Source organism: Temnothorax nylanderi, unplaced genomic scaffold (assembly GCF_030848795.1).
Source record: "Temnothorax nylanderi isolate EJ_2023f unplaced genomic scaffold, tnyl_v1.0 TNYL_tig0308_pilon, whole genome shotgun sequence".
In the NCBI taxonomy this organism is placed as follows: Eukaryota; Metazoa; Arthropoda; class Insecta; order Hymenoptera; family Formicidae; genus Temnothorax; species Temnothorax nylanderi.
In genome coordinates this window covers 32,501-46,360 of record NW_027249370.1, presented here as the reverse complement: position 1 = coordinate 46,360, position 13,860 = coordinate 32,501, and the positions used below count along the sequence as shown (strand labels likewise).

The 13,860-nt window shown below is 36.7% G+C and overlaps 1 protein-coding gene across 1 annotated transcript in view; it reads right to left on the bottom strand.

Moving 5' to 3' along the window:
• The window catches only part of Inr-2 (insulin-like receptor-like), a 49,256-nt gene that overhangs the window by 8,895 nt on the left and 26,501 nt on the right, over nt 1–13,860 (bottom strand). Inside the window, exons 3-11 of the mRNA XM_071719722.1 lie at nt 10,037–10,211; nt 8,942–9,188; nt 6,675–6,780; nt 3,116–4,510; nt 2,499–2,782; nt 1,794–2,171; nt 1,060–1,595; nt 372–864; nt 49–293 (exon numbers count right to left, since the gene is read on the bottom strand). Of these exons, the coding sequence (XP_071575823.1) occupies nt 49–293; nt 372–864; nt 1,060–1,595; nt 1,794–2,171; nt 2,499–2,782; nt 3,116–4,510; nt 6,675–6,780; nt 8,942–9,188; nt 10,037–10,211 (3,859 nt within the window). The remainder of the gene's footprint in view (nt 1–48; nt 294–371; nt 865–1,059; nt 1,596–1,793; nt 2,172–2,498; nt 2,783–3,115; nt 4,511–6,674; nt 6,781–8,941; nt 9,189–10,036; nt 10,212–13,860) is intronic.

Sequence of the window (13,860 nt, the reverse complement as noted above, 5' to 3'; positions counted from 1 at the left end):
TCAAATGTGCAAATTATTATATTAATTGATATAAGATTATATACTTACTGGTCATTTTGTGGTGAATGCGAATTATTTTGATTTCGAGCTTCGATTCCTTCCGGGCTATGATAAAAGCTAACATTCTCAAAATCTTCTATACTAACTTCTTGCAATAACAACGTCTCGATGTCTATAAAGGTAGGTCTTCTCGTGGCTCTATGATTCCAGGTACGTCTCATTAAATTATACAGTGAGTCGGGACAATTTTCCGGTCGTTCCATAACTCCTCCTTCAATTACATAACGCAATACCTAAAAAAACATACAATATTTTAGAGAAACGTATAACGTAATAACCGAAGGCGATTTTGTTGCAGAATTTGTATTCACCTGATCATTCGACAAGCCTTGATATGGTTGTGAAGCTAGCGTTACCATTTCCCATAGAACAACTCCGTAACTCCAAACGTCAGAAAAACTGGTAAATACACCGTCTTTCAAACTTTCTGGTGCCATCCATCTGACTGGTAGCAGCCCCTTGGAGCCTTTTCGATAGTAATCAGTTTCATATATGTCTCTTGTCATGCCAAAGTCGCCGATCTTTACAGTAAGATCTTCGGCTACCATACAATTGCGAGCAGCCAAATCTCTGTGAACAAATTTCTTCGCGGAGAGATAAGACATGCCGTCCGCAATTTCGACTGCCATTTGCAAGATATCTCTCAATGTCGGAGGATATTTGGAGTTCTCGCATACGTCCGGTCGATGACTTCTCAAATACGTCTTCAAATCGCCATTCACCATCAGTTCCATAACTACCAATGTAGGTTGACCTTGTGACACTACGCCCAGTAGTCTGACAACGTGATGAGTGTCAAAAGCCCTTCAACGAGAAAATTATAATAAGTTAGAATTCAGATAGAAAGATATAATGGCTGCATTCCGATATTCACTGTCAGCAACTTTCAGTACTGAAAATCTATAGTATACGTGACGTAAAATACAGATTTGCAGTACTGACAGTGAATATCGGAATGCAGCCAATATTACTAGAGAGGAAGTAATTAATTTCTCTTACTTCATGACGGACGCTTCGTTAAGGAACTCTATCCGTTCACGGTCGGTTGCGTTTTCATTTACAGTTTTCACGGCGCACCGCACTTCCGGTTTGCCTTTTACGACATCCTTGGCCAATCCTTCGTATACCATGCCAAAAGAACCATTCCCTAATTCTCGTAATAATTGAATGTTCTTTCTGGAAACCTCCCACTCGTCCGGTACGTAACTCGTGCTCACATATTCTGGATTCACTGTCGCGATAAGCCTCATACTGGGCACATTTCGCATTGATCTTTTTTTAAATATGTAGAATATTGTCAAAAAACTGAATATTATGATAATGCCCAATATCGACCAGAAGAAAATCCAAAATGTACTGAACGTGCCATATTCAGGTATATAAAAATATTTTACTTCGGTATATGCGCCATTTCCAGCTAAGCTCGTAGCTCGTACTTTTACGGAATAATTTCCAGTAGAAAGTTCCTTCAAGACATACGAGTTGCCCATATTGGCAAAATCGCGTCTTGTAATGCATACCACCGTTGCTTTTATCTGTACAATATAGAAAAAGCTTATATTACAACAATATATACAAGATACACTCTGAATTAAAAATCATCTTTTTTCTCCCCAAAAGATCCTTTTTTTAAAAATATTTTTTCATCAAATTCTTCCCTTTTTCTCATCGAAAACATACTTGTTTGCAGTAATCTTGCTTAATAAATAGAAACTAAAAAGTATGTTACTCACATTTTTAATATCAACTCTTTTATACTCGATCTGATACGTGACTATTAGGCCATTGGGTTGAGATGGTTCATCCCAAGACAATGTAATAGTGAGACTGTTATTCTCGCCAGAATACTTCAGTTTAAAGGTGTCCGGTGGAATATTATCTGCGCTCTCCATCGCTAACGTACGGTACGTTTTCATACTTTTCGTCGAGCAATTCTTATTCTTATCATTCGTATCATTCTCAATTCGTTCTCGGCAAGCTTGAACCTCAATATTGTACGCAGCAAAGTGCCGGAGATTTCTCATGACGAAAGTAAGATTCGTGCTGGGTATTAATCGTTCGAATATAGTGACTGTACCATTCTCCACTTTATTGTTAGTGCTTTCTCTATCCTGAACATGAATATCGAGAATCATATTCAATTTTAAACAATGTAAAATACATGCGTAATTAAATGCAGTCCATCAAATGTTATTATTGACTCATTTCGTACTGATATTTTTACCGTTATTTCTATCGAAGTTAATCTCTTAATCAATTTACGCATGATATGAAATACAGGACTAATGGTTTTCAAAATGTTACTTGTAAATATAAATAAATAAATAAATAAAGTAAATAAGTAAATAAAGTCCAGTACGCAATTTATTTCTTCATTTTTATATTTGTTTGTTCATAGCTAATAAACGTTATTAATTTCAGCAAATCTGAAATTTTACCTGTTCGTATGCAGACTCCTTGGCTAGATCCGCCGCGACTAACATTTCACTAGTGTGGCGCCTTCTACGCGCGTTAGACATTCGTTTTACATAAACCTGATTGTGTAACGCGTTCTCGAAGGCGATCGAACTGGAAACTTCTTTCTCACGCATCGATTGATCCATTTCACGATCTGTACAGACGCACGAATCGGATTTTGCAAACTCCTTCTCTAGTTCGGTATGCTTCTTTTCTTCCTCCGCTATGACTTCCTCTGGTGCTTTTGCTTCAGGTAACGGCATAGCTGAAAGTAGTAATAATTTATTAATAATTAATTAATTAACTTTATTTTTCACAAAAATATATCACGCAATCAAAAAGTTTAACGCACTTATATTAATTGTAACAATCGTGAAATCATTGTTCAACAAAAAAATCGTTTCGTGTAGTTTTTGGGGTGCTGAAGACGATTTTATTTTACAAAATTGCTCTATCAAAAAACTACGGGGAACGTTATCCTCGTTTTTGTGCTCGAAAATGTCATTTTTTATTAAACAACGTAACTAATACTTGTATCAAAGAAGAATTTTCTTTACATTATATTACTATATTGAAAAAATTAAGTGATTTGAATTACGTTCATCGCAGTAATTCCTCTGGTCGATGAAATTCGGATCATCGGGCTCCCATCGACCGACAATTCGATAATGTGTTAAATTTCCATTTTTTTGTAGCGGCGGAAACCAGGATATCACCAGTTCGTTGCTAGAATTACTCCAAGTCGACAAGGCTCTGGGCGAACTAGGCGCATCCGGCAGCGTCGTAAAGTACTTGACTTTACTCTGCGCGCCTGACTTTTCCGTGGCTATGGTGTAAGTCTTAACGTAATAAGCATACTGAGTATATGGCTTCAGCAGAGTCAGTATGTGAGTGTGATAGACAGGCTCTTGTGATTCCGTCCCGTTGTGGGACTGCGGCGTCGTGCTCTCAGCGGAAACGTCCTCCACCCGCCAGCCATCACCGCCGCAAGCATCGCGGCCATCATACATCGTTATGTTCTGATTAGGTGCTTCGATGAAGTAAACAACGTAACCCAAAAGGGACCTGGTATCGTGATGCGTAAAGGCCTTCCACTCGATAATAGCTCCCCTAGATGATTTCTTGGTGACCTTAGTCTTTAGCTCGGTGACGTTACAAGCGACCTTGTCTCCGTTGCTGCTGGATGCCACATCGTGATCAGTGAATTCTTCCAACTTGGCCTTCTCCCGCAACTTTTCGATCTCGTGCAGACACAATTTCGGGTTGAAATGAAAGAAGAGCTTAGCGGGACCTTTCTGGGACATGATAGTGATGTTTGGATGCGTGTTCCAATCCCAGAGCTCCTGAAGATTCTGATTATCGAGCACGGCGAGACTATACTTGTTGTTCTCGAGTTGGTTACCGCGTATCACGCGCAGATTCTTCAGAAAGTTTAGAGATATCAGCGGGAAGCTGCGGACGATCTTCAAATAGCCGTCTATCTCCTCGATCGTGCTTAGACTGTCCTCGAGTTCCTTTACGATGTTCTTGCCACCGCGTATCTGTATCTCGAGGCTACCTGCGATGTGCGTACACCCGCGTAATTTTTGTGCCGAAGCGATGTTGTCCACGTTCGCCCCAGAGCATTCCTTCCGACACGATCGACCTACACACTCTTTGCAGGTCGGATTGCCATGCTCCTCGCCCTCCATATAACCCACCGGGCACTCCATCACGCATCTAGTGTCGAACGGCCTGTATGGGCGCAGCTTCACATTATCCGACGCCTCGCGCGGCTTCAGCATCTGACGACATTCCTGCCCCTCGATGCAACGCCGATTCATGAACTCGAATTTGCCAGCCGGGCAACGGTCTTTGCACTCCTCGTTCACTACTACGTTTCTGCAAACAATGCAATCACTGGCCGTCGGTCCCGTGCATCCACCCATGCAGAACGGATGACAACATTCTCCTGTATCGTCGCAAGCTCTATTCTCGCACTTCTGATCGCATACTGTAAGAAGACAATCGTTACGTTAAAAGGAGGTGTCAAACCGCTTACCGCGTTTCTCTCCGTCAATTCAGTAAATAATAACTTGCAAGCGATAGAATCATTGTGTTTGTGTGGTGGCATTTTAATCGGATATATTTATATACGACACTTAAAGAGATGGTATATAAACTGATGACAAGGAGCAAGGACTGGAAGCTATAAAAAGAATAGTGAAGGAAAAAGCGAAAAAGGAAGAAGAGGCAAAAGCAGAGGACGAGAATTCTAGGATATAAAAAAGAGGAATAATAAGAAAATTAATAGAAGAGAAGCAGAAGAGTCTGTACATACAAGTGGCAGAACAATTAAGGGAGGACACCACTGTAACTGCCCATTTTCGACTGCCTTTTTTGGTATTTTTTTTTTAGAAAGGAATAAAATATATGGTCAAAAGAACTTTTAGGCTTTATTAGACATATATTAAAGTATGTAAAAAAATTTTTTATTTGTTAAAAAAATACAAAAAGGCGGCGCACGAGTCGCTATAGCACTTATTGGTTTTCAGCCAACCCTCTCCGCGGCACGCAGTAGAACTGTCGTAAATTTGATCCTGGAACAAAAAGTGAAATATTTTCGTTAATTATATTAGTTTTAGCAGTGAAGTACGAGGGGAAATAAGAAAATATTAAAAAACAAAAAATAGAGACGAGTTTGAATAAAAAGTTCGATGGTCGAAAAATCGAACTTTTTATTCAAACTCGTCTCTATTTTTTGTTTTTTTAATATTTTCTTATTTCCCCTCGTACTTCACTGCTAAAACTAATATAATTAACGAAAATATTTCACTTTTTGTTCCAGGATCAAATTTACGACAGTTCTACTGCGTGCCGCGGAGAGGGTTGGCTGAAAACCAATAAGTGCTATAGCGACTCGTGCGCCGCCATTTTGTATTTTTTCAACAAATAAAAAATTTTTTTACATACTTTAATATATGTCTAATAAAGCCTAAAAGTTCTTTTGACCATATATTTTATTCCTTTCTAAAAAAAAAATACCAAAGAAGGCAGTCGAAAATGGGCAGTTACAGTGGTGTCCTCCCTTAAGAGAGGCTAAGAAAGAATAAAGAGTAGATTTTAGGCTGAAGTTTTGAGTTTTAGAGAGGGGAGTCTGAAATTGGAATTTTTTTTAGATTTGAGTTAATTTATATGATTAAAGCAAATGTGCAATAACAGAAGTAAATGTAAATGTATAATTGTTAAAATGCAAAAATGTAGGCTAAAGGTAAAGTAATGCAAAGTGAGTAGACAAGTTTAGAGGTATATTAGTTGAAAAAGTGAAAGTACAACATTGTATGAAACGTTGTAGGGGAGACTGGGGCTGGTTGTTACAGGGGTAGGTTGTTACAGTGCCAACGGTAGCTAACCGAAAATGTGTATGTTGTGGTATATACTCTCTAATTCCTTCTGTTTACAATAAACCTTACTTTTATAAGCTTTACAAATATTTGTGTTTTAATATTTAATCTTAAGAGGTTAGTTTTGGTGTTGGGGCTAAAAGTGACATTTTCTCGGGGCAGGTTGTGACCATATTATTACTTGGACTAAGTAAAACTTTTTTTGTAATTCGTTACAAACAATAATATTTCATTTTTGTTCGAATTAAGAAGACAAACCATGATTATTCTTAATAAAAAGTTTGAGATTACATTTGTTTTTTTGTTGTAACAATTTTCCCCGTGTGGTGTAACAACCAGCCCCTGGTGTGGGGTAAAAAGTTACATGTCTCTTTTTTCAGAATTTTTTAATTTATATAATTTCTAATGAGCGGTTAGATAAAATTATTATTAAATTTAAATCCCGATTAGTTACTGAATCTAGTAAGCCTAGATTCATTTATAAGAACAACATAATCAAAGAGTTGAGACACTTTATAGAAAAAATGTCACAACCAGCCCCGGTCTCCCCTATTACACAAAAGTCCATTAATAATAATAATAATATAACTGTAAAATTTCCACGACGTGGAATAAGCAGTTGAACAAAATCCTTTAAGTAAATTCAAATAAAAAATTCAAAAACCGTTTAACTCGTCGCTCGTGACAATTTTACGGGAATCCAGCTCAGGACTCGGCGAAAGGTCTCTATATATAATATAATCGCGAATATAATCGATCGCCGTAATAGTTTACTTTGTTGGCAGTGTTGTCGATTCCAGCACAGAGTCTGATCGGGTTTCGTCTGCTTTGCCGGGCATTTTTTGTCGCATACCGGACAACCGTTCGTTGGCTTGTTGTCCTATAAATAAAATGAGAATGCATTGTAACACAATTCTATTAATTTGCGTGTTTTCATGTAATTTCTCTTGCAATTTCTCTCGAAATTTTGTCTTTTTGTAACATTTATTTCCAGCGACCTCAACATTTTTCTTATGCTATCGTGAGTTTTCAAACGTGATAATTTATAAAAACAAAAATGCTTGCCGCTATTTAAATCAACGCGAGAACCATGCCAGCACGTTGAAGTAATGAAAATACAATAGCATTTCTAATTCGACACCTTTTACATAGGTATAGATATATGTATTGTCGGAATCTAATCCGGTCACCTTATTGCCATTATCTCTTCGTATAATTGATCTTAATCTATATTTACGTATCTTATCTTTTCGAATGCCATGCGAGTCAACGAAATGAAATCTGTATATACTTGGAGATGGAGAAATGGGCGCGTTAAATTTTTTTAGCAGGACGTAGGAAATTCTTTCGCTACCGTGCGGAACTATCGTATAAGAAAGTAAGAGAAGAAACAAGACTATATATACTACGTTGAGCCGATACGAAGGTCGAAAAACACATTACGAAAGGCTCGTATTCGATGATCAATACCGTTGCCGTTTCTCGCAACGATACGCTTTTCACGAGATATTCGATACTACTTATACGAGTAGGGGAGACCGGGGCACCATGAGCCACGGGGTAGCATGGGTCATTGACTGTTTAGGGTAATCCAGAATGTTTAGGTTGATTCAACTAATATCATGTGACAGTTATTTCGTTGCCCATACTTCGTATTTAGGTGGCAGTCATCAAAGTCCGTAGTCTCGAGACGCACGTGACATAAATGGTTTTCGTGATGCATAAATAACTTTTCAACCATTTAGAAATGTTTTAATATTGTTTTTGTAGTAAAATATACACGTACTAAAAATTAGGTGTAACTTTCTAGCATTTTTTGTCATTTTACTACATTACAGATAATCATGTATCATTTATTTTTTTTTATTACCAAGGTTGATGACATACATATGTTATTTTTGATTGAAGAAAACATATGTCAAAAGTTAGTTTTTCTCCAAAAAAAAATGATATTTCAGTAGTGGGTCCTGATATCTTTGTTTTTCCTGCCCAATCCTGAACAGTGTCATAAGAAAACGTATAAAATAAAATTTTTCAACTTTTGTAACTTTTCGTTATTTCTTGAATAAATAAATCTAGTTTTTGTGTGTGACCCATAGTGCTCCAGTGACAGACCCATGGTGCCCCGGGTATGGGGCACCTTGGGTTATTTCTCAAAAAATGTGTTTTAATTTTTTTCTCAAAAACTAATCAATATTTGCCAAAACGCTAAATAAATTTTAAAATATACATAGTGTTTTAATTATTAAAAAAAAAGAGACAAAAAATCTTATATAAGTACTTTTCAGAGTTTGAATTTTTGTGGCTTATAGTGCCCCGGTCTCCCCTATATAAAGCAAAAAGCGAAAGTTGATTGATCATTCGAGTAAAAAGGGAAATTTACGCACAAATAGTTCTATCATCATAGATATTAGTAGATAGATATTTATCACATAATCGTATATTATTATTCGTATATTATTGTAGATACGATTGTAGATACGTAGTCATAGCATGGCTTTACTTACACGATGCTAAAGCGATTTGATTGCTTCAGAAGGCATACATCGTATTTATAGTAAAGCATCGTGTCACCGCTACGCCGTCATTTCTCACGGCTTCGTTATACGAGTTTCCACACGGTGCATTACGGCACAACACGCATTCATTGTAAAGTGAATGAAGTAATTTCCAACCGCTTCCGCTTTAGATTTCTTGTCTCTCTTAACAATTTATTGATAGGAAAGACGCCGCGAAGCGTGATGAGTTGCGCGCGCGTTATAATGCTCCCATTTGGCCCAAATATTTGTGACTATAGAAGTTCGCGCAATCTTTTCGAAAACATCGGGACAACTATCGATAAACGACCATATCATTTTGATGTCGATGCAAATTGCTCTCTGAATGACGTCGAGTAAATGTAGGATTGTCAGCAGCGCGTCGGTTCGAGTCTTGGATAAACTTACTTATCTTGGTCATCAAATCTTTCTAATAATAACCTGTCGTTCCTATTTATAAATGTTGCGCCGAGATAAAAAAAAGAGTAAAGCGAAGATACTTACCTTTATGAAGTGCTCTCCCTTGCCAGCTTTGGCGATGACGTCCCAGTCGATGGTGTCGACGTAGCAGAGCGTCGGGTTCTTCTCGAATCGCACGGATCCACGTAGAATGTCGGTCAGAGAGTGGAGACCGATTTCCTGAAGATGCATCATCTCGAATGCCACGAGGGCGTGATTGATAAAGAGAGAGTGACCGCGGATAACCGTCAGATTTGGAAACAGATGGCCGACGGTCCTAAGTCCGCTTACCCTGGAAACACGAACGAATAAATGCGAGGCTAAAGTATATGCGGATAACCGTCACAAATAGACACCGCTAATGAGAGAACTCTTTAAGAAGGTATTCTGGTTTAAAAAGTCATAAAAAGAAGGTATTTTTCAGGAATTTTTTCTAAAGAAACAAAAAAAATGAATAACGTTAAACTTTGCATGTTCTTTTAGCCTTATTTTAAGGATATATTTTTATTTTCTAACAAAAACGCTCTTTTCTTTTATGTTATATCCTGGTAATTAGAAACTCGCAAAAGAAACACGTAAGTAGACACACGGTGTAAATGATTCTAGCTTTTCTAGGTATCTGAAACGCAAAAACCCAAAATTTTTTTATTCAAGTGTGTCTCTATCGTCTGAACTAGAACTAAACCAATATTTCCATTCTGGACAAAATGGCGACCTCTTTAAAATACATATTATAGTTTTTCCTCAAAATTTTATTAGTATTTTATTAAAAGAAAAAACTAATAAACGTATAATATGTTTATTCTAGTTCAGACGATATCCACACTTCTCTCTTAAATAAGAAAAATTTTAGTTTTTGCGTTTCAGATACCTAGAGCAGCTAGAATCATTAACATCGTCCATACACGTTTCTTTTGCGAGCTCCTAGTGACCAGGATATACCATAAAAAAGAAGAGCGTTTTTGTTATTTAGAAAATAAAAACATATTCTTAAAATAAGGCTTAAAAAACATGCAAAGTTAAACGTTATTCGTTTTTTTCCTTTCTCTACAAAAATTCCTGAAAAATCTTCTTTTTATGACCTTTCAAACCAGAATACCCTCTTGAAGCTATACTTGATATAGTTGCAAATAGTTGTACCTGTATAAAAGAAGGTATCCAGTGATCTCGACCAGATCGGGGAAGCTGAGATTGGCGTAGGCCGATTGCTCCGCTCGATCGATCAAGAGAATTTGTACGAAGCCCTCGACCACCCGGCATCCCTCCAGTTTTGAGAATTGACTCACGCTATTTCTTATGTCTATACTTTGGCACACTGCAACAGAGGAAACCACACCGTGACAGAACAGATTAATAACGCAACAGATATTCTATACTATGTCAACTGTAATGATCTGGGTCAATAACTGCTGTGCGAGCTGTCACTGACAGCTTGCTAATTGTAAGTTTGAAAGAAAAAACACTCACGTGGACTTGACTATCGTAATATCGTGTCTGTATTGCGTCGAAACCGCGAAACTGCAAAATTAAAGAATTCGTGTCCATCGTGCGTCAAAGTCATTTGTCTGCAAGTCTTGAGCAACTTTAAGAAATTTCAAGATGAAGTGAGTCATAAGTTATAATGTGCTGGTAATATGAACCCCACTATTTTTTGAGTGTTAAAAATTAAAAAAATTCACAAAACATTGAATGCCTTTCAAAAAAGTAATCCATTGAAAAAATTATTGTGAAAGAAATACATAATAAAAAATATATTGTTTTATAAAAAAAATAATATAATGAAAAAATAATTGAAAGAGAAAATTTATTTTCTTTCGTCTATCGGCAAAAATCACACGTATTCTTCTTTCTCTGCTTCTGCACACTCATTGTGAGTTCAGAGACTGCAATAAATCCACAGACATTGACCCAGCACCTTGGAGGTCCACAATAGAGACACTGCCATCTTGAAAAATAATAGCGGCTACAGCAAAAGGACTAAATATTCTTAAACACCACGTGGAAATGTTAGATAATATCATATTAATATATAGCGTCTGACTCTAAAAATTACCTGTTAATCATGAACAGTTGCAAATAAACAAAGTTTTACATATATACTTTTCATAGGTTGGAAAATCAACAAAAGAGAAATAGGTTAATTAATCTACCGCTATTAAAGAATTAATAAATCTAGCACTCTTATCGTCTAGAACTCTAGAGGGCAACCTAATAAACAAGTTATTGCTGTCACCTTTAAAGTACAGCTAATTGTAAGTGTTCTTGAGATATTGAAGGGGTTCCATATTATTACCTTCTCCTCTAATATAACATAATATAACATAATTTTTTCTGAATTATTAAAATTTTGTACGCAAAATTTCGACCTTGCAAAGAACTTCGCCCAAAATTGGCGTGTAACATAGAATCATATGTTATTTTGTAGGTATTGTTGCGTACATTATTAGAAAAATAAATTTAGGTTCTGGGACGGTGGACGAGAAGTTACAACCGGTTCAATGTCTTAATTATACCTATTCATTATTATCTTCACCGCTGTAATTGTCAGAAAATGACATGAAAATTCTTTTGGCCGAAAAGTGTAACCGGCCACAGGCCTGACTTAGGCCGGTTGTTCCAACCTGTTGGTAAACTATAATACCTACCTATAGTTAAATCATATGTCTATCTTTGTTTAATTTGAAGGAAAGACAAAGACATATATATATGATTTAACTATTAGTTAGCTTACCAACAAGTTGAAACAACCGGCCCTTAGTCGAACAAACCAATAAGTTTGTTCGTTACTGCCATCACTATCGGGAAAGTGCCCTGAGCGCAAGAAAGTCTGTACGATATTATAAAATATAAACTTTATATTTTATAATATAAAATACGATATTATAAAATACATTATTTTATATAAAGTTAATGATATTATAATATTTAAGTTAGTGTAAAGTGCCAATTAGCTAATATCGTACCTATATATGGTAATATGCGAATTCACGCCCGAGGAAATATCTTTTCCCACGTTTTTGAAACTTGTGACTATGTTATTATTATTTCTATCAACCTCCTCTACAAATGCATATAGAAGTCAAGTGCGTTCATGGTCCAAAACTCCTTAATAAAATGGACGAGGTTCTTTGTAATTATATCGCGGTATCAAATGAAATCGTAGATTAGCTGATGGAAATTGCATTCGCGTTAATCCATGTAAAAATCAAAACTGAGAAATCAGTAAGGTGTGATTTTTGCGATTGCGAATGTGTTCTCCAGTGCCAAGTCACGTCTGGCACGCGGCTGCGTCAACGTGCAGCAGTCAAACCGGTGCATTAAACCGCGGCTTGCTTCCTCGGTTTCGCTAATCGCCGTATTGGAACGGGCGTAACGGAATGTTGTCGAGTCGACGTGCTCGATTTCAACGAGAAACGCTAAAAATACTTGCCGCGCCGCCAGCTGCCGTCGAAATAAACAGGAAAAGACGCGTTCCCGCCACCATTATTCGCGCGGAGCTGTATTGTTGTCAGGATCGCTTTAGCGGGACGATTTCATCATAGAGGGATAAACCGCGTACCTGCGACGCGCGAGTTCTCTAAGCTCTCCTGCGCAAAATGATCTCGCGATAAACGTCTCTTCTCCATGATTGCGTAGCAATATGATTTGCATGAGAAAAGAAACGCGAGAGTACTTTCCTAATGTAGCTGTCATTATAGTTTCCAGACAGTAACGTCACGTGATAAGTAGTGATTTTCACGTTGATAAGTAGTAATTACCGGTCCTAGACGTCATGCACTCTAACTAACTGACGTTTAAGATACCTACGTGAATATTATAACGTAATAACGTCAATTTAAAAATGTTTATAATACGTTTCAAATAGGTCATTTTCAAATTAAAAGAATATGCAAATGTCGGTCATCTGACAGATGGCATCTGATGAGATCCATTTCTTGTTATTTAAAATATGACAAATGGTGGTACAAGAACGATATATAAATGACGGAATTGCACAACTAGTATTAGGTGTATCGTGAAGTCTACTTTTATAATAAAGTATGGCACACTTTTGGATTGATGTAACATTAATGTAATCTTATTGCTTCCTCATAGAGGAAGCTTTGTTTTCGTAAACCTCGTGTATGGACCTTTGATCGCGTATAAACCTAGGTCTAATGAACCAAATCTTAAAGAATTATATATGAAATAGGAGTAGAAAAGACCGGAGAAAAAATTGTTTTTTTAGTTTTTGATGCCAATGAATCAGAATGTTCTAAAACGTCGAAAAATCGCATTTAAAAAATGTCCGCGTGTGTGTGCGTGTATGTGTACGCTTTTTACTGAAATTTCTACAACTCAAGAACCAATCAACCAAATCTTAAAGAATTATATATGAAATAGGGGTAGAAAAAACTGAAGAATGTAATAGAATTAGAAAAATTGTTAATAATAAAAGGGTTACCGATTTCTGTATAAAAAAATTTGCGTGGTTGCTCTAATTTCCGCAAATTTTATGGATAGAGCATCATTAAAGGTAAGTTGGTATTGAATTTGGCAAAGATCGGTGAAGGGGTTACCGATTTTTGACTAAAAAGTGTATAAGTTATACATGTAATCTTATATAGAGTATCATTAAAGAAAGGTTGTTTTGAATTTGGCGAGGATCGATGAAGAGATTACCGATTTCTGGAGACAGATTCCGCAAATTCTGATATATCAGGTTATTTCTAATTCTATTATATTTTTCAGTTTTTTCTACCCCTATTTCATATATAATTCTTTAAGATTGGTTGATTAGATCCAGCTTTATTCGCGATCAAAGGTTCATATGCGAAGTCCATATATGGACCATGTAGCCTGAACTCCCAAAGTCAACATCGATTTGACATTGCGTCGATTGTAAAACCGCACTTGTGCTACTAAGCTGACCCTCTATCAATTCATAAAAAGGTTAAATTAAAATTAAAAAAAGTGTGCAAATT